This window comes from Aedes albopictus, chromosome 2 (assembly GCF_035046485.1).
Source record: "Aedes albopictus strain Foshan chromosome 2, AalbF5, whole genome shotgun sequence".
Classification (NCBI taxonomy): Eukaryota; Metazoa; Arthropoda; class Insecta; order Diptera; family Culicidae; genus Aedes; species Aedes albopictus.
This window is the reverse complement of record NC_085137.1, coordinates 18,190,114-18,208,639: the sequence shown is the minus strand read 5'-3', so window position 1 is coordinate 18,208,639 and position 18,526 is coordinate 18,190,114. Positions and strand designations below refer to the sequence as shown.

Genomic DNA, 18,526 nt, shown 5'->3' with positions numbered 1-18,526 from the left:
AGTTATTTCTGGGATTCTCCAACGATTCCTTCATTAACTAAAACTAAAACTAAAAAAACTAAAAGTATTTTAGAAACTTCTCCTAGAATTTATTTAGAAATTTCTCCTGGGTTTGCACCAAAAATTTCTGCCCAGTTTCTTCCCGGAATTATTTAATAGATTCTTCTCGGAATTATGTAATAAATTTCTATTCTCGAGATTCCTTCATGGATTCTACCTGGATTTCCTTTACGAATTTCTCCCTGGATTCCTCCTAAAATTCTCTCAGTTTTGTGTTTTTGTACCGACTATTTGAACCCTCTAAGCAGAATACTCTCAGAATGAGTGTAATCAGTTATTGTACCATTTAATTCCGCCCTCTCCTTTGACATATACGCGTATTTTGACTACCGTAAAACGGGGTAACTTTAGTAATGCGGGTATCTTTGATTGTGCGATGGGCATTGTATATTTTATCTTATAAGTATGATTCCTTCAATCAATTAAGAAAAAGGCAAACGTAGATCAAAACTATACATGTGAAAGTCCATCTTAAGCGTATTTTCATTAAAACCGAGTTTATATTAAACTTTTTGGGCAAAAAATAAAAACTGTTGATATTTTTGCCATTTGTCAACCCATTCAAACAATCTGATGTACGGCTTTGTTTCAACTATTTTTACAATAAATGGCCTTTTATTCTCGGTAAAGCTTGTATCCGCAATAATCGGGACACAGAAGTACGGCTGTAGCTCTATAATGAATCGGTAAAATTGGCCAAATAATTGACTGAGAACTATTTGGTTTATGTTTATTATGTGTGCCAAATTTCATACAAATCGATGCATTACTTTTAACTGTGGATGAAAAACAAACAGACGTGGTTTTAAGCATTTCGTACAATTATGACCAATTTTCATTCGCCTAATAGATGGTTCTTATACGCTACAGTTCAAAGTTCTGTAAAGATAATTGTGAAATTTCGTTAGCAGTTGTGATACTTATAGAGACACTTTCTTGCAAAATTTCATCAGCTTTGATCAATTGGTTTGAAAGCTACTGGTGTTGATAGGGGTGCGTGTTAGTGATTTTTTTTTTCGTGTTTTTCATATGCGATTTTTGCCTATTCATAACTTTTGAATTTCTCTGCCAATTTTTATGAAATTTTCACAGAAGGTAGTTAATTATGTGTATATTATGCCTCCAAAATTTGATGATTATTGGTGTAGTACTTTCAATAGTACAATGGAAATAATAAAGGGTGCTGATTAATTGTTGTCGGAGGGGCCAAAATCACGTTTAGTCCCAATATATGTTTCGACTATAACATTGTTGATAGAGCATCATTTTTTTTTAATGTTGCCTATGCAACAAATGTAGATTGAGAGATTTGTCTTCAAAATTTCAGCCATTTCCTTTGCCAAATTCAAAAGGTACAGCGCTGACAAGCAAAACCAGGGGCTGTACAAAATTCAATAACACACATTCTACTCTTTCATTGCTACAACAAAAAGTACTGCACCGAATCACATGATATTTTGTAGGTGCAATGGACACATCTTAAAATGTTATTAGGCCAAATTTGAATAATTTTAATGTATCTTTTGCAGAGTTGCAGCTGTATTTCTGTGTCCCGATTATTGCGGATACAGGCTTTAGTTTCATCATAGTGGATTCCAAAGCTGGCCTTGAATCTTTAACGAAGTGCGTTTTTACGAACCGGAATCTATTTAGCAAATTGGGACATAAATCTCCATACACCGATAAACGCTTAAAATTATGCAATGTTACTGTAATTTCATATAGTTAACTGTTGTGTTCAAAATTTGTTTAAAAAACATTAAAAAACAATCCAAATAAAGAGAACTCACCATATGTTGATGTACCGTTGAAAATTTATTTTTATATAAATAATGATGTTTGATAACTTAACTCACTGTGTTTGTCACCCAGTACTTAAAAAAATTATTTGTAGAATTTCGTAAAAAAGAGTATTGATATACAAATTCAATCTTATATATTCCACAAGGCTTTTCTCAACATGTTCATACTCCTAAGATTTCAATCTGTGATGATTTTTTAAGATTTGATGTGTTCTTCAGGGCACTATCAAAGTTACCCCAAAATGAAAATGTGTTTCTCGCTCATATGAAAAATTAAAAGTCACCCAAAACAATTAAAAGTATTGGATCTTTCAATTGCAAATGATAACTGATACCCCAGTAATTATTTTAAAAATTGAAAACTAGGGGGAATACTGTTACATGGAAAAATCTTAAGAAAATTTGCTGAAAAACTATCAAAGTTACCCACCCATGAGTTACCCCGTTTTACGGTACTACTTGTCTAGTGGAGGAGACTACCACTTCCTCAGTGTCAGTTATCCACTGTCTTGTGTTGACATTTTTATAGCAGCAATCCCAACCAAACTCCAACCCATTCGTCCAAAAATAACCCGCTTATCTTCCAGAAGATCATTCAAGACTGCTGACCTGCCAATTCAGGTAGCTGATTGTGGTGTTTTTTTTTTGCGTGCCTTTTTACTCCATGCTAGTTTTAACGAGCAATTACAACCTTGTCTCCACTTTCCAAAAACATCCAGCTAGACAACGTCGTCGACGACGTGCCATAAATTGTACACCTGCTTTTCGTCGGCATGACGTAAGACACAAAAGAATTTCATCCGTGACGAAACAGTATCTCTCTTACTTCAAACTGTTCGAAAAAAACCGGCTCCACAGGAAACTGTGTTGGTTCCCAGCTTGTTCGCCGAAATCCGATTTCCCAGGAAGGCGATATCTGAAGCAGTAGGTGTCAAACTTTACAACATCTCCTCTACCTCATCTCATTCCTAATCAGGTGAAGAATTCCGTGAGAAGCAAAAAAAAAAAAAATGGCACGACACTTTTGCTGAAAATAATCTCCCCAGCATAAGGCTTGGTGGTAAACCGCGGCGAGCATCCTCTCGTACATAGCTGACCCAAGTCCCGGCAAACACAACCGTCCTCGGTCAGTGATGTAACTCTTTTTTTTTTGCCCGAGACCCGGGACTTGCTTTGCTATCGAGTCGACCGAACGAACCACTGCAGCAGTAAAACCATTAAGCTGATTTTTACGACTCTATTCTTCCTCGTACCTGGTTTTGGGTTTCTCTCCGTCCAACTCCCGGACGAGACGGTAACATGTATCCACCATCCACCAGTATATTTTCTCGCCGTTGTTTTTCTTCCGGTGAATCTGTGTTCTACACAGATATCGAAATATTGCAGATAGTGTTCTTCGGTGTGCGGTGTGTTATTTTTTCCATTGAAATCTGTGCCTTTTTTGCCATTACTACACAACAGCTCTGAGACGAGACTACGAAATAACAATATACAATAGGGTAAAACAACAACAGCAAACTCAACTAATTCGAGCAATCTGGTTTGTTTTCTTCCTCTTCTGTCTCGTTTTTCTTTTGCACAGGTCAAACTGCTGCTGCTAGGTGCGGGAGAGTCCGGCAAGTCCACCTTCCTCAAGCAGATGCGGATAATCCACGGGATCAAATTCGAACCCGAACTAGTTAAGGAGTATCAACATGTGATCTACCAAAATGTAGTCAAAGGTAAGTGATGCATTAATTAAGGGGGAATCTATCTAATCTTTTTCTATCTATATCTTCTTATCTATATATATAAAAATGGAGTGGCATACGTGGGACCGCGCATAACTTGCGAACGGAAGGTCCGATTTTGGTCGTCTTAGTTTTGTTCTGTTAGTTTTCACCCAAGGAAGGTTTATGAGGCCTAAAACATGGACAAATTGAGAGTTTTAGAAAAACGATTTTCTATACCTCTTCCACCGACTACTTGGGCTTGGCTAGAAACTTGAAACGTCAAAAAACGCAGTAGGCAAGACAAAGTTTGCCGGGTACAGCTAGTCTATATATATAAAAATGAATTTCTGTCTGTCTGTCTGTCTGTCTGTCTGTCTGTCGGTCTGTCTGTCTGTCTGTCTGACCGCTATACATTCAGAAACTACTGAACCGATCGGTGTGAAATTTTGTATGTGGGTACTGTTGAGGCCGGGGAAGGTTTTTAGCTTGGTGTGAGACCTCTCCGGTCTTTTGAACGGGGGACTCCCAAAGAAATGAACCGGAAATGAGCTGAGAGAGAAGTTCCACACGGGCGCAAACAAAACCAATCTAGAGTGCGGTGCTGCAATGAGCCCAATAATTGTCAAATTTGAAATGACAACAATGTGTGCCGACTGCCAAGTTCGACGGAATGGATTGGTTTCAGCTGGTGACATTGATCGTTCGACGGGATAGAGGCCTTGGTCCAGCAACGATAGTACGTGTATCTACGAGTAGGCACTAGGTCTCGGATCACCAGCGGCAGCCGGATAGTAGCGGAAAGGCGTCGCCATTGCTGGAAAGGCCGATTCTGCTGATATTGGCCAGACAGGACAGTCGTGTCCAGAGGTCCAATCCATTAAGGGACAGACCGGAGGTCCACACGCGGTTACAGACCACACGGTGAATCAATAAGGAAGACACCCTGGTAGATGCTGTAGAGGTTCGCGGTCCCAGTGGAATCCAAAGGGTATATATGCGGTGCCGCATCCGCCGCAGAGTATATTCGGTTCACACCATGTCTCGCGTCAGGTAATCACTCGCGGGCAGTTCGGGTTTTAATATTCCAGATAATTCTTCTCGGTGGGTACTCCGCCTCGAAGCGATTCGAACGTGGTTTTCATCAGAACTACGACTTTCCTTGATTGTTCGCCGATCGCTCTCATACCCCCCCCCCCCCCACACTCATTCAATATTGTTGGTCAATCCTCATTCTTAATTTCCTGCAGTATAGCAGACGAAATCACACGAGAGTTCAACAGCTACTCAACAGTTATACATTTGCTGAATTTCATTCGCAAGTCGCAAGCACAATTCAAATGAAAAGTTTAAAAAAAAAACAAAGTATATAAAAATTCTCCCTATCGTCCCGCATCGATCATACAAATAGAATCTAATTAGGATATTAACGTTAGGTTACAGTACGTAGAACATTTTATTGTATACGTATATCTAATAGCGGAGGTGTACTTTGAGTATGAAAAATCGTTACTAGACAGCCGAAACCCGATGAATCGCTAGCTACTTGGCGGTTGTGTCACAGAGATGACCGGGAGTGGATCGAGTGCAACGATTGACTAATAAAAGGGGATGGATATCAGGGAGCGTTTGGTGCCAGGTCGACAAACAATCGTGGAAGTGGCCATAGTGAATATACTGGACGATAATTCCTTAGTCGTCATGAGGTTCTGTGATCGGCATAAGAGAGGTTAATCTAATGCACCGGTACGAAAATTCATATGAATTTATGAATTGGCTTTAAGCTAAGTATGCTTTAATTTTTTTTTTACATAAATACAACCTTAATGAACAAACAAAGTGCGGTAACAGGACTTCTGCGGAAGCGCATAGAAAGGTCGTTCAGATTTCTTAAGCAGAAGACGTAACAGGGAAAGACAGATACATGTGTTGCTTGAGGAATTTTATTGGGGATCTGTTGAATAAAATATTTTACAAAAAATTGCCTGAAGTTTCCACAAGGATATCTCTATGAACTACAGATTTTTGACTAGCAGTTCTTTCAGCAATTCCTTGAATTCCTGCAAAAACTCTCAGATAAAAAGAAAAAAATTATCACAAATCTCCTGGGTAACCACCTGGAAGGATGTCATAGGGAATTAAAACAGTATTCAATGAAGAAAATGTATAATTTCATCAGTTTAGAATAAAAGACCTTTAGAAATTGGCGCACCTCATCTAAAAGATAAAACATCGGTAATATTTCATTTATTTTTCCAAATAATACAAGAGCCTGGTAGGTTAAAAGAACAAACATTATCAAAATCGAAGCTAGGGCCAGGGGACTAACGACTGCTCCTATGGAACCACCACCAACATGTTGGTCACGAACAGAGATCATACGTCATAAAACCGTAGGAACTAAATTGTTGTCAAGATTGAAGTTATGCATATGTGAGAACCATACCTGTCATACTCACATACAAATGAAACAGATATTTATGCATAACTCTAGAATCAATCGGCATGTGGAGGTTTAAGAAGGAAATTATTCTTCGATGGCTTCGGCCTCAAATCTTACACATAATAGGGATTTGTAAAATTTCAAAAACCAACTAAGTAGATGTAACCAGATTTGTCATGCTGCGAGTTAAATGCTTCTGTGGCGGTGTGAATTTCTACCTCCCTGCACGGAGTGACAATACTATTCAAACTATTCTTTCAACCAAATTTCGAGGTTGCGTGCGTCAAGTCAATTCTGAGTTGATACAATCGATGTTATTCCCAGTTGTTCCCTGTGAAAAGAATGCTTAATACTATTAAGTAAATAGAAAGTATTTTGTTGGTCCAACAGAAATTTATATTAGGTTGTATTCAAACAAATTTAAGTTCAGTGCCAGAAACTCAGTGTTGGGTTGACGCAATAAAACTGCAAAAGTTGGGCTATTTCTCTCTTTCTATATAAACAACAAAAGAAAGAAGCACATGAAAGAGAACTCAAAATTGAGTTTAAAAGTAAATACTTAATTTTAAGCTTTTCAGTTTCTCCGTGTATGAACGAAGAATTATGCGTAACTCGAGATACAATAAAGAAAAGGAAACCAAAAATGACATGTGAAGGATTATTAAGACAAAAATGCTTCTATGGTAGTGTGAGACCCCTCCTTCTTCTAGAAAGGGGACCCAATGTTTACAAATGCAACAAAATAAACTGCTAATAAGTAAATCCTAAATGTATACTACTTTTCATCAAAGGTTTTTATTTGATTGATTGTTAGTTAACTCTATGGGTGATTTGTTCTTATAAGTTTCTGTGATAAAGATTTGGTTTGGCTGCCAAACTGCATCATCTGTGATTTTTCCTTCTTTCAAAATTAGGCTGTTCTTTTATATTACACTGTTATGAAAATTATTATAAAAATTTAAATGTGTTTGGGTAATTAAAACATAAAACATGTTGAATCAAGTACTATAATAAAAATATAATGTACCTTTTCATTCCGCCCACCAATACCTATCCTTTGACAGACACGCACACTCCGACTTACTGACACTAACACTGAGGAAGACTGCAAGTGGTATTGGAAACACGCGTAACTGCAAAAGCACAAGCATTACAGGGCGTAATCAAAGGTACATAATATCAATGCACTGAATTCAAAAGAGAGTATTCTGCTTAGTGGGTTCGAAAATTAAGTATTAGTTAAAATGTGTGTTTCTCAAGTAAAAAGCATGTTCTAATCGCATTCTTAGTCAAGAATGAGACAATGCCCCCAAATGAAGGTCTCTGGATTCGATTCTTAAATATAGTTAAGCAAATGAGTTTGCATTCCCATTATGCTGTCCCTGATTTTGCAAAATTTGTAAATGTTATGAGTTCGTTGTTGGAAAATGATCGTTTTAGATAGGAAGATCGCGTCAAAATTTGAAGTCCGTATCTCAAAGATAAGTGGTCCCTCAAGGGGCGTACAGTTGTCAAAAATAGTATTGGAACCAAAAAATCATGATTTTTATGTACGAAAAAAATCGCTATTCGGTTAAACCGACGGTTTTAGGAACCCAAAGGGCCAAAACTGTGCTCAAAATTGCGATATCTCAATTTGTTTTTAAGTTATTGAGCAAAATAAAATAAGTTTCCTTCGTGATCTAAAAAAAAAAAGGAAAAAATGTTAATTTTTAAACTGTTTTTAATCAATAAATCACAATTGAGTAGAGATATCGCAATTCTAAGCACATTTTTGACCCTTCAAGGTCCTAAAAGCATACATTTTGTATAATAGCGTATTTTTTCGATGGAATTTTTTTTATGTTTTTTTTAGATTAATTTTTAGATTAATACAATTGTTGACAACTTCAAGCCCCTTGAGGGACCACTTAGCCTTGAGATACGCACATCAAATTTTGAAAGGATCATTTCTTAGCTAAAACGATCATTTTCCAATAGCAAACTTAAAAATTTCCAATTTTTGCAAAATAAAGGACGGCCTAATAGCCATTGTAATCAACTAAATTATGAAAGAAAAGCATGATTTTTGCACGGTTCAATTCGTCTTCAGGGTGACTATGTTTAGAAGTAGATAAACAGGAGAAAATCTTGGAAAATACTAAAATTTGTATGAGATTAGACGAAATTAAAAACCATAACAATAAAATCCATCTGATGTGTGGTAGCATTTGTCAATTGTTAAACAATACACAATCACCTTTGTAATGGGCAATACAAGGTTTGCCGGGTCAGCTAGTATATATATAAAAATGCAGTGGCATACGTGGGACCGCGCATAACTCGCGAACGAAAAGTCCGATTTGGGTCATCTTTGTTTTGTTCTGTTAGTTTTCTCCCAAGGAAGGTTTATGAGCCGAAAAACATTGAAAAATTGAGAGTTTTCGAAAATTGGGGTTTCAGACATTTTAAACGGAGACTGGGACTTGGCTAGGGACTTGAAACGTCAAAAAACGCAGTTTGCCGGGTACAGCTAGTATACTATAATTCTATATTCCTATATTTTATATTCCTTCAGGAGGCATTCTCCATTTGTACCTTTTCTTCTCGAAGATCTGCTTTCACTGCTGTTTTTAACATTCCACGTTCTGTCGGGTCTTGTTTCAGTTCCCGCGGTATGCCTTCTCCTAAAATGAAATCTTTTTAGGGACGTTCTTCATCGAACCAGTCGTAGATAACCGATACTCTAGGCAAAAATGCCGTTTCTTAGTGATCTACGATTCGCTCCGTTGAATCTACGCCAAATGAAGGGTGTCCGGCCATTTGGCCGAATGCCGTTTCACCGAATGTCGTTTGGCCGCACGTCATTTGGCCAAATTCTATCTGGCTGAAAAAGTCGTTTGGCCGAATAATCATCAAAAGAATTCAGAGGAAGTTTTTGACTTGCTAAATGCCAATATGATCATCAGAAGTATTCCCTTCTTTTAATCATAGGCTATTCTTTGAAGTTTAGATATTCAGGGATTAGTTGACGTTGAAACTGTCGATATTTTATCAAAGATTTTTCCTTCTTTGAAACATAGGCTGTTCTTTTGAGATAAACTGAGACGGGAATCCGTGTCATGGTCACTTAAGTTCATCATTCATTTTTCGGCCATACGACCCATTTGGCCAAATTGCGTTCAGCCAAACGGCATTCGGCCAAATGGCATACGGCCACATGACCCGGAACCCGAATGAAGAGTCCTACTTCACTAGACCCGGTTGTTCTGGACCAAACGCTTGCAGTCCCCTTTGCGCCGAGTACCCTCAGGTTCTCCTCAACTGCAAGCAGCCATCGTGTGCGCAGCCTGTCATGCAGTCGCTGACCTTTCTCTGGTTCTCTATACTTACTTATAATTGTTCCGCCATCATGCGACGCGACCAGCCCAACATAGACTACCGTGTTTTATTGGCCTGACAAAATCCACCTTATTATACATCTTGTGATTTAAGCGACGCCGCCAGATATATCCGTCGGATACTGTTCGTAGCATTTTACGTTCATTGACATCTAATGCTTTCCGGTGGACTATCGTCAATGTCTAGGAGTTGTGGTCCTATGGAGCAACCTACAGGACCAATGTCTCTAAGACCGAATTTCGTCTTCAGCAAACAACAGGATTGCAGATAGTTACTGTTACATCCTCGTAAAAATATATTTAAAATTAGGTCTGCGGGGACGAGAATAATAATACCGTTTGACTCCATGGTCTATAACATACTCGTTTATTTAGTCGCAATCTATTACATCTTGAGCTCTTTCTGAGTTCCTAATCCATAACTCATAGGTTGCTAACGGTTATAACAGTTATGGAATGCGTAAAAAGTCCTATTAAGGGACCATATAGCCGATGCGGTAAGTGCAAGGGTATTCAGCATGACCATGCTGAAGGAAATTTCTTTGACTTCCTTGGGAATAGAGTATCACATGCCAAATGGTCATTGGTAGAGGAAACTCTCAGTTAACGCTGGAGCGGTCGCGTCGTGTACTGGGTTTACGCACTATGGAAAAAGCATGCTTGTGAAGTGGTACATAACAACGTGTGCGTAGTGTCGCTGAGGGTGGCCGAAGAAGTGACTGCTCGAGGGTTTACCTTCCTAATGCATCACGTTTGGAACAGCTCGCTAACGTAGTGTAAAAGCTATCGGAACGGTACCCTTTGAACACCTAGTAACTCCTTCAAGGGTAATATCGATCAAGAAATTCAAGAGCGTATCACCCTGTTTCAATCTGTATAAGCGTTGAACGAATCAGTTTAATTAGTTTCGTTGGAAAACCATGTTCTATCTTCTAGCATTGTTTGCCTTAACTCGTTACTGGATAACTATACTATTTAGTTTCTATGAAAGCAATAAACTGATGATGCATCTGCAAGTTGTACACTCGAATTTATTTAGGTTTTGTCACTGAGTAAAGATTTGATCCTTGGGTAATTGGTCCTCATAAAAACCTGTTTAGCGTTCGCCAACGTTAGCTTCTTCTTTGTTTTTTCTCCACTAAGCAGCTGGAGGGGAGAGAGAGTATTCAACTGTGACTTGAGAAAGACAGGAAAGTTCCAGTGGAGGCGGGAACCTCCTCCGACGCCAGATTACCAGATCTGCCAAGCTTATTGTCTCTACGGGAGCATTAGATGGTATTGCTTGAGTGAGGCGCTAACCAAGATCGCATCCTCGAGGTCAACTTCATAGTCTTGCAGCTACGGAATTCCCGACTCGCTCTTGTCAGGTCTTGTGTTGCGCAAGGTATGGACCTCTGCAAGAATTTATGCTGGCCTGCTTATTCTCATAGAAAATTTAACGTTTGAGCTGAGCGGCACCGCTCAAACGTCAAAATTTTCTGTGGGAGTAAACAGGTTAGTATATATTCGTGCAGTGGACGACCTGTTTTGATTTTGTATGGAATTTTCACGTTTCTTGGCCTTGTTGTTTACAAAATTTCTGTAAGAGTGAAAGAGAAGGAGAGAGTTTCATGCAGTGCCCTAGCGCAGGTATATTGATAGCTTTCTAAGTGGCGAAGGAACGCCTGATTTCCGCTGCACTGACATGAACTGATACCACATAACCTCCTCCTAGAAGTGGCTTTATCAGCTTACACCGCAGAAGGACGTGCCGACATGAGGCCTCCGTCTAATCCGGACACTTACGGGGATCTCTTTTCACACCACGGTCTTGAGTCCAATCTAGTAGGCTGCAGCCACGACAACTGCACCACGTCGACTTTCCGATGAAAACGTCGAGTTTGACAGCAGGGAACTCTGAGATCACCGTTTGATATGTGATCCATCTCCTCTGTAGTTCCGGGCGATAACCAATAAAACAGCCTTCCAGGCAAAGACATTTCTATACATTCTCTGGACAAGATTATCCGGAGTCATGTCACTACCTCATGTAGCAAGCATACGATTACGCACTGTGTGAAACAGTGGACACACGAACAAAACATGCTCCGCGGTTTCTTTAAAACCTAAACAAATCCACATAACAGCTGTGTAGATACTGTCTGAGGCAACCATGACCCAAAAGACCTGAGTCAGGTGGAATGTATTACTTTGCCAAGGTGCCCTTTGGTTCAGATATCTAGTCTCGAACGGAATCAACCTGTTTGTCCTATCTTTTGTGGAAGTATCTCATGCGAACCTTCCTCGTTGCTTGTCATCGGTCACCGGGAAGTTTCATCGCCTTTGGCATTAGGACCAGACTTAGTCGCTTCCAAATCTTTGAGAAGACTTCCGGAATTCCAAGTGGACCAGAGGCCTTACCTAAACTAAGCGATTTTGCAATGCCCGCAAGTTCCTCATCGGTGGCTCTCCCCTCATCAGCCGATAGCTGGAGTCCATCACTACGCCGTTGGCCCTCCCATTCCTAGAGTGAACTTTCCTAGGCATGGTAGTCTCGCTTGCACGCGAATGCAACGTTACCAACTGTTCACCGCTTAGACCGAGTAAGTTTAACTCACGATGGAGTGCTTCCCTAAATACCTCATGGACTTCTATTTATGGTCCGCAGTGTTTTTTTTCTAACCCGGCAACTACACAGCCATGGCCGGCATCCTCCAGCAAAGGTCGCTAGTCTTAGACCGGCTATTGTTCGTGGTAGCGGAATAAAGGCGCTTCTTACCAATGATCGGATATGGAAAGTATTTAACTTACCGATCAGGCTAAGGCCGGGGTGGCCTCTGCTGTACATAGTAGCCGTCTCCATTCCACTCGGTCCATGGCTGTTTGTCTCCAGTTCCACACTCTGCGTAGGGTCCGCAGATCGACCTCCAATTGGTCGACCCACCTAGCTCGCTGCGCACCACGTCTTCTTGTACCGGTCGGATGACTCTCGAGAACCATTTTAGTCGGGTTGCTATCCGACATCCTGATGACGTGACCCGCCTACCGTAGCTTCCCGATTTTCGCGGTATGGACGATGGTTGGTTCTCTCAGCAGCAGATGCAGCTCGTGGTTCATTCGCCTTCTCCAAGTCTCGTCTTCCATCTGCACTCCGCCGTAGATGGTACGCAACACCTTCCGTTCGAAAACTTCAAGGGCGCGTTGGTCCTCTGCACGTAGGGTCCATGTTTCGTGCCCATAGAGGACGACCGGTCTAATCAGCGTTTTGTAGATAGTTAACTTCGTGTTACGGCGAACTTTATTCGATCATAGAGTTCTGTGGAGTTCAAAGTAAGCATGACTTCCTGCCACAATACGTCTCTGAATTTCTCTGCTGGTGTCGTTGTCGGTGGTCACCAGTGAACCCAAGAACACGAGTTCTTCGACCGCCTCGATTTCATCACCGTCGATATAAATTCGGGGTGGCGGGCGTGGTGATTCCTCCCTGGAGCCCTTTGTCATCATGTACTTTGTCTTCGACACATTATTAACTAATCCGATACGCCTGGCTTCACTCTTTAGTCGGATGTACGTTTCCGCCATCGTCTCAAATTTACGAGCAATAATATCAATATCAAAAGCGAAACCAAGCAGCTGAACGAACTTCGTTAAAATCGTTCCACTCGTGTTAAAGTATATGGAAAGTCCTCTCTACCGAACTGAGCGTTTTCGTAACAATGTTCACATCATGCTTTGGAAGCTCCCCGTAGACTTTGTCGACCCATTCGTAAAATGCGTCCTTCTTGCTTTCGGGCTCATCATTTGTCGATACAAAAATGTTAATCAAGCTGCAGTTGAAGAATTCGTTCTGCCTCCTTAACACACAGATTCACTTCTGGCTTCCACATCATAGCATCCTCCTCCTTCTGCTGTGCGATCACTATGATACAGCGGGCTGGCGATGGGATCCATTGCTCGGAATTCACGGTCACCGCACTCACCAAGCTCACTCTAACTGTCAGCAGTTCATGAGCCATGTGCCTAGTTTGCACTTTGCATCCCAAAATTGTGTTTATTTTGTTGTCGAAAGTATCCTTTTTACTTTCTTCTTAGTCTATTTTTCGAAATAATTGAGAAATTCAGCTTGTTACCTCACCGAAGTTGCACTACGCACCAAAAAGCTTTGAACAGACTCTCGAGATGCATCTTGCTTGAACTTTTGCTTGATTGATTGCCCGTAGTTGCTACTCCAGTGTCGCCAGACCAGCTACACTCACACAAGGAGTCAATGAGCTAGCTGCTTGGGACCAACGCACATTTTTACTGTGTGAGTATTGATGATCTTCTCTTCTATTTTATAGGCGACAGTGGCGCCTGGTACGTTAGGTTGCAGGTCAATGTGGGAATGAGGGAGGGAAATGATGATTGCAGTCGCTTGTCGTCTGCACATTTTTGGCATAGGGGCTTACGCATTAGTACGTGGATACCAGGAGTTTACTTCTGGTGATAGATTTTGTGAAGATTTCTGTGAAGCGGCACACTTCGCTTGGTTGTATAACTTGTAGTCGTCATATGATAGATTTACATTGTGCTGTGAAAGTTGGAATTTTATAGTTCTACCAATTGATATGAACATACGTTTGTACATGAGATTCATATGTAGAGAAGAGAGAATAGAGGAGTAGATGGAAAGATACGAAGTAGGAGAAAAGAGGCAAGCCAGAGGTGGAGCCCAGGACCTTCTGCATATAAACCAGAGGCTGTAGCCACTAGACCACCAAGCTCGTATTGACTCTCGAAACGCATCTCTTTAATCTAGCTAAAGTCAGAAGCATAACATTGCCCAGGCCGGCTTAATAGTTAAGTACGCAACTCTTAGCTTAGGGTCTTGTCATGAAGCGTGGAAGCTTCAAGTACAAACTTGTGTGGTCTACAGCTTTGTTGAACGCTTCTCTCAGGTTGTCAACTCACCACCATTTTATAGAAGCAATCATATCGTTCTAGCAGTTTAACAAACTCATCTACACCCTTTTAAATTCCATCTCGTTCTAGGCATGCAAGTGCTGTGCGACGCTAGGGATAAGCTAGATATACCATGGGAGAATCCAACCTCCCAGCTGGCCGCGAACCAGGCGGTCATGTTCCACAGTGGCATACTGCTGGACGCCGAGCAGTTCCGCCAATACGTGCCACTCATCGCCATGCTCTGGCAGGACAGAGCGATCCGGAGGGCCTACGACCGGCGGAGAGAGTTTCAAATTGTAAGTATTCCCATACCGTATGACATTGATATTCCAAAACAATAGTCGTAAGTTTTTGAAATACGCAACTTCCTGACTGGCCAGCTGCCAATCCACCAATAAAGTTTCATTAAATATGATAGCGCCCTAGCAGAGACCCCCCGTATCTAAATCCGAGGAAATTAATTACTCGCGCCGGTTTGTAAATAGCGATAATCGGACAGCTCCGATTGCTTTGAAGTGATTCGGATTTGAAAGGCTAAATTGAATTCTAGAGGCACAACTGCTCTCTAATACGAAACCCGTGCATTCGAGCGCGCGGGTGTTGTTGCATTTCGCCCTGCTGCTGCGTTGGCGCTGCAGTAGTGGGAAATCAGTCAGTGGTAGGTTGTTTGTTGTTGATCGAAGCTGATGACTTCCAACTGCGACGCAAAACTGTAACCAACCAACTTGACGGTAATGATATTTAATACCATCGTCGACGACGCCGCGCCGTTGTCGTGTTGATGCTGTGCTCGCCTTTGTGCGGGTCTTGTGTGTACGCTATAGTAGTTATTTGGAGCGCGGTTTCCCGCCGCTCTGTGATTATTTTCACAATATTGCCGCCCCAACGGCTAAGCAAACAAGAAATTAATTACTCTAATTTCAAAGGTTACATTTTCCGGTATGTGTTAAGTGTTGATCCAACTGAAACTTGAGACTGATTTGATTGTCAAAGGGGTCAAAGGGGATTTTTCTTTTCTTCAGACTGACTTAGATTGCTAGAACTTCTTGTTCAATGAATGTTTTTTCGTTGAAATACCAAATTCACACTTTTTTCAGAAGAGGTCTAGTTGGCATTATATTTCTACCGATAATTGAGCTATGCCACAAATTGTGATTCTTTGAACATTTCCACTTTTTCATTTGTATTTAGTATACCTAAGTAGCAGTGATGAAACTATTTTGCAAACTTGCGTAAAATACCGAGTTCGTTAAAACTTTAATGATAAACTGTTAAACACTATTACTAATACTACATACTATCCTACTAATCCACTATTAAGCACTAACAAGCTACCCTTAAACCGGGAACCATGCTGGAATCAAAAAGAAATTTCTATCATCATCCTATCCTGATGCGTGGAAAATTGCAACCCGAGTAGGTGGAAAAAACTTATGAAAAGCATATTCAGCTATTACTGAGTGAATTTCTGTAGAACAAACATTGATATTGGTTTGATTGATATAAAAGGTAAAAGATCAGAAATAATAGCAAAATCTAGTATGGTGAATTGCTCAATAATCGAAGATCAAAACAGTAGTAAACAAGATTTGTCGGCATTTTCCTTAAAAAAAAACAAAAAAAATCCAACATCCAGCATCGAACCTACGACCTTAGGATTTACAGGCGGCGATGCTTACCACTCAACTGTGGCTCACTATTATGAATACTATGAGAATAAGAGCATGACGCTCTTCGTTTCCACAGGCCAGAAAGAGGCACATGGCATTTCACTGATATTGAGCCATCTCTATGGGTGTATGTGTTCCGTTACGTGTAGAAGAGCTAAACTTGTTCTTATGTAGAAATTTTCAGATATTTCGACAAGAACAAAAACTGATATCATATCACTTTAAGTTATTCGTGCGATATTCGTTCAATTTTTGAATATCACATCAATATCACATCGAGCTACGACAGCAAAAAATATTGGATTTGAGGTATGATTTAGATATTCTCGTTTGCTCGGTAAAGAATCGCTCAAGAAGTAGTTTTTCTTCGACCGCAGAACACAGTTGTAAAGAAATGGTAGTCATTAGAATGATTCGTCAAGTGATTTCTTCTGAACACGACTTTAGGCTTATTTCAGTATCTATTTCAGAAGTGTGAATCGTTTCGCCATTTGCACCGCCAAACCGCCCTTGACCTACAATTTATCAATTCCACAGACAGAACTGGATTCCCACGCCCGTATCGGGAGAAAATGGTGGATTGTTTTCTTTTCCAACAATCCAGTCCAGACAACGCGCCGGCTTTGCCCTGACTTGACTTGGCTGGCAGTTCCCAAAACAAACAGCAAATATTTACACACTCGTGGATTGTTCCCCGTCAACTCGAGTGCACATAACACGGACGGCGCGGCGCAAGCGGTGGGCAATAGCATCAGGTTGTAAAAAGTATCAATAAATAAAATAAAAGTAAACACATTTAATCGGCTGGATTTGCTCTCTGCTACTGCTGGCTGGCTGTCTAGCTGTTACCTCGGCTGCTGCATGATGGCAATACCTACAAGGACTGTCGAATGAACGACGTCAACCGTCGCGACGACGGTTCAATCGAACAGGAATCCGCGCTCGCTCGTTGAGAATGCAATTCACTGTAATCAGCGGGTGGAAATGCGCTTCGATCAGACTGCGGCGCACTTCAATTGCACTAATTAAAACGGCAATATTGAACGATTACCATTGCATTGGATTGCGATGAAGGGGATTACTGTCAGGGTATTTGCTTTGGGAATTTTAGATATCAAATGCAAGGGATTAAAAATCCAGATTGTATCCGGTAGCAGTGTAACCCTTGTTTGTACAACGTATAGTGGAAACAATTGACGTTTTCAATGAAACGTACTCTCTCGGTCATGTACCCAGGCACCGCTTAACATGATAACATATGGCTTACTCAAAGTGTAAAGTTTCGATATATCAATATGTGTGATCAATTAGGATTTTCAATTAACTCAACGTACATATGGACAAATGGATAATTTATTGATGAATTTAAAAAAAAAAATACGGCTCTGATGAGATTTAAACACACGATCCTTATACGCTAGACAAGAGATTTGTCAATTAATTGTCAATGTTTCGATTTTCCATTGAGGGATTTGTGTCTGTACCATAAAAATGAGCCTATTTCATCATTTACCTAAAGGAAAACGAAGGAAATTAGGATTTCTGATAGGGACACTCTTGTGTGTCAGAATAAGACACCCTAGAAGAGGGCTCAAACGCATAAACGTAGGTACTATTTACAATGAATTCAAAAGGGCACTCTTTAAATGCAAAAGCGTTAAGATAGCCTATTGCTACCTTCCACAGCGAGTTAAGGTTGAAGGATTCGTCATTGATATCGTTGTCATCATTGAAATTTCGATAGCAGTTTTCTCTTTTAAAACAAATACTGGGGGTCTAGTTTTTCCCAAAGAAATTTTCGTGGTATTCCTTCCTTGATTAATTCCGAGATCACCACAAGAGTGTCTGTCAAGATATATCGCAAGAATTTTCACAGAATTCCTCCTAAAGCTTCTCTCGGGATTCCTCTTGAAGATTTTCTGCAGGTTTCTTCCAGTGTTTGTCATGAAAATTCTCCAGAACATCTCCCCGAGATTTCTGCTAGAGTTGCTGCAGGAGTTATTGCTGGGATTCCTACAAATTTTCTTTAGGAGTTCCTTCGGAGATTTCTTCCGAAGTTTCTCCTGGGCCCTGAGTTTGTGCAGGAGACGAAATCCCTGGAAGAACTACTGCAAGAATCTCACAAAAATCCCTAGGGAAACAGTTGGAAAGCTACCCGAGAAATTCAGATGGGTTTCTGGGTAGCTTTCCAACATTTTATCAACATTTTCTCTGTTGGTAACTTTGCATATAGTCGCCTGCTACAACCCGTCATTTCGGTTTCCGAGGGATTTAGAAAGACGTTGTGTGCTGTGCACGGTCTATAGACTTCTGCCTATATAGTTTATTTATGCTTTTACAACTGTTTCTACTTTCTTGCTCTCTTGGGTGTAGATATCACTTTAGGGTGACTGCCTACACAGTGGCGATTCCCTAACCTCAAATCTACCTCTTCAACGAATGTAAATTCTTGAATTTTCACAACATAATGGCTTGCAGTTAGTAGAAAATGACGAGAAAAGCCGTTTCAGTCAATTTTCACTTTATTTCTGATTCTGAA

At 40.5% G+C, this 18,526-nt stretch overlaps 1 protein-coding gene across 1 annotated transcript in view; it reads left to right on the top strand.

The window, feature by feature from the left end:
• LOC115262090 (guanine nucleotide-binding protein subunit alpha homolog) overlaps window positions 1-18,526 on the top strand; it is a 61,205-nt gene that overhangs the window by 28,364 nt on the left and 14,315 nt on the right. The window contains exons 2-3 of the mRNA XM_029864064.2: window positions 3,445-3,583; window positions 14,405-14,613. Of these exons, the coding sequence (XP_029719924.1) occupies window positions 3,445-3,583; window positions 14,405-14,613 (348 nt within the window). The remainder of the gene's footprint in view (window positions 1-3,444; window positions 3,584-14,404; window positions 14,614-18,526) is intronic.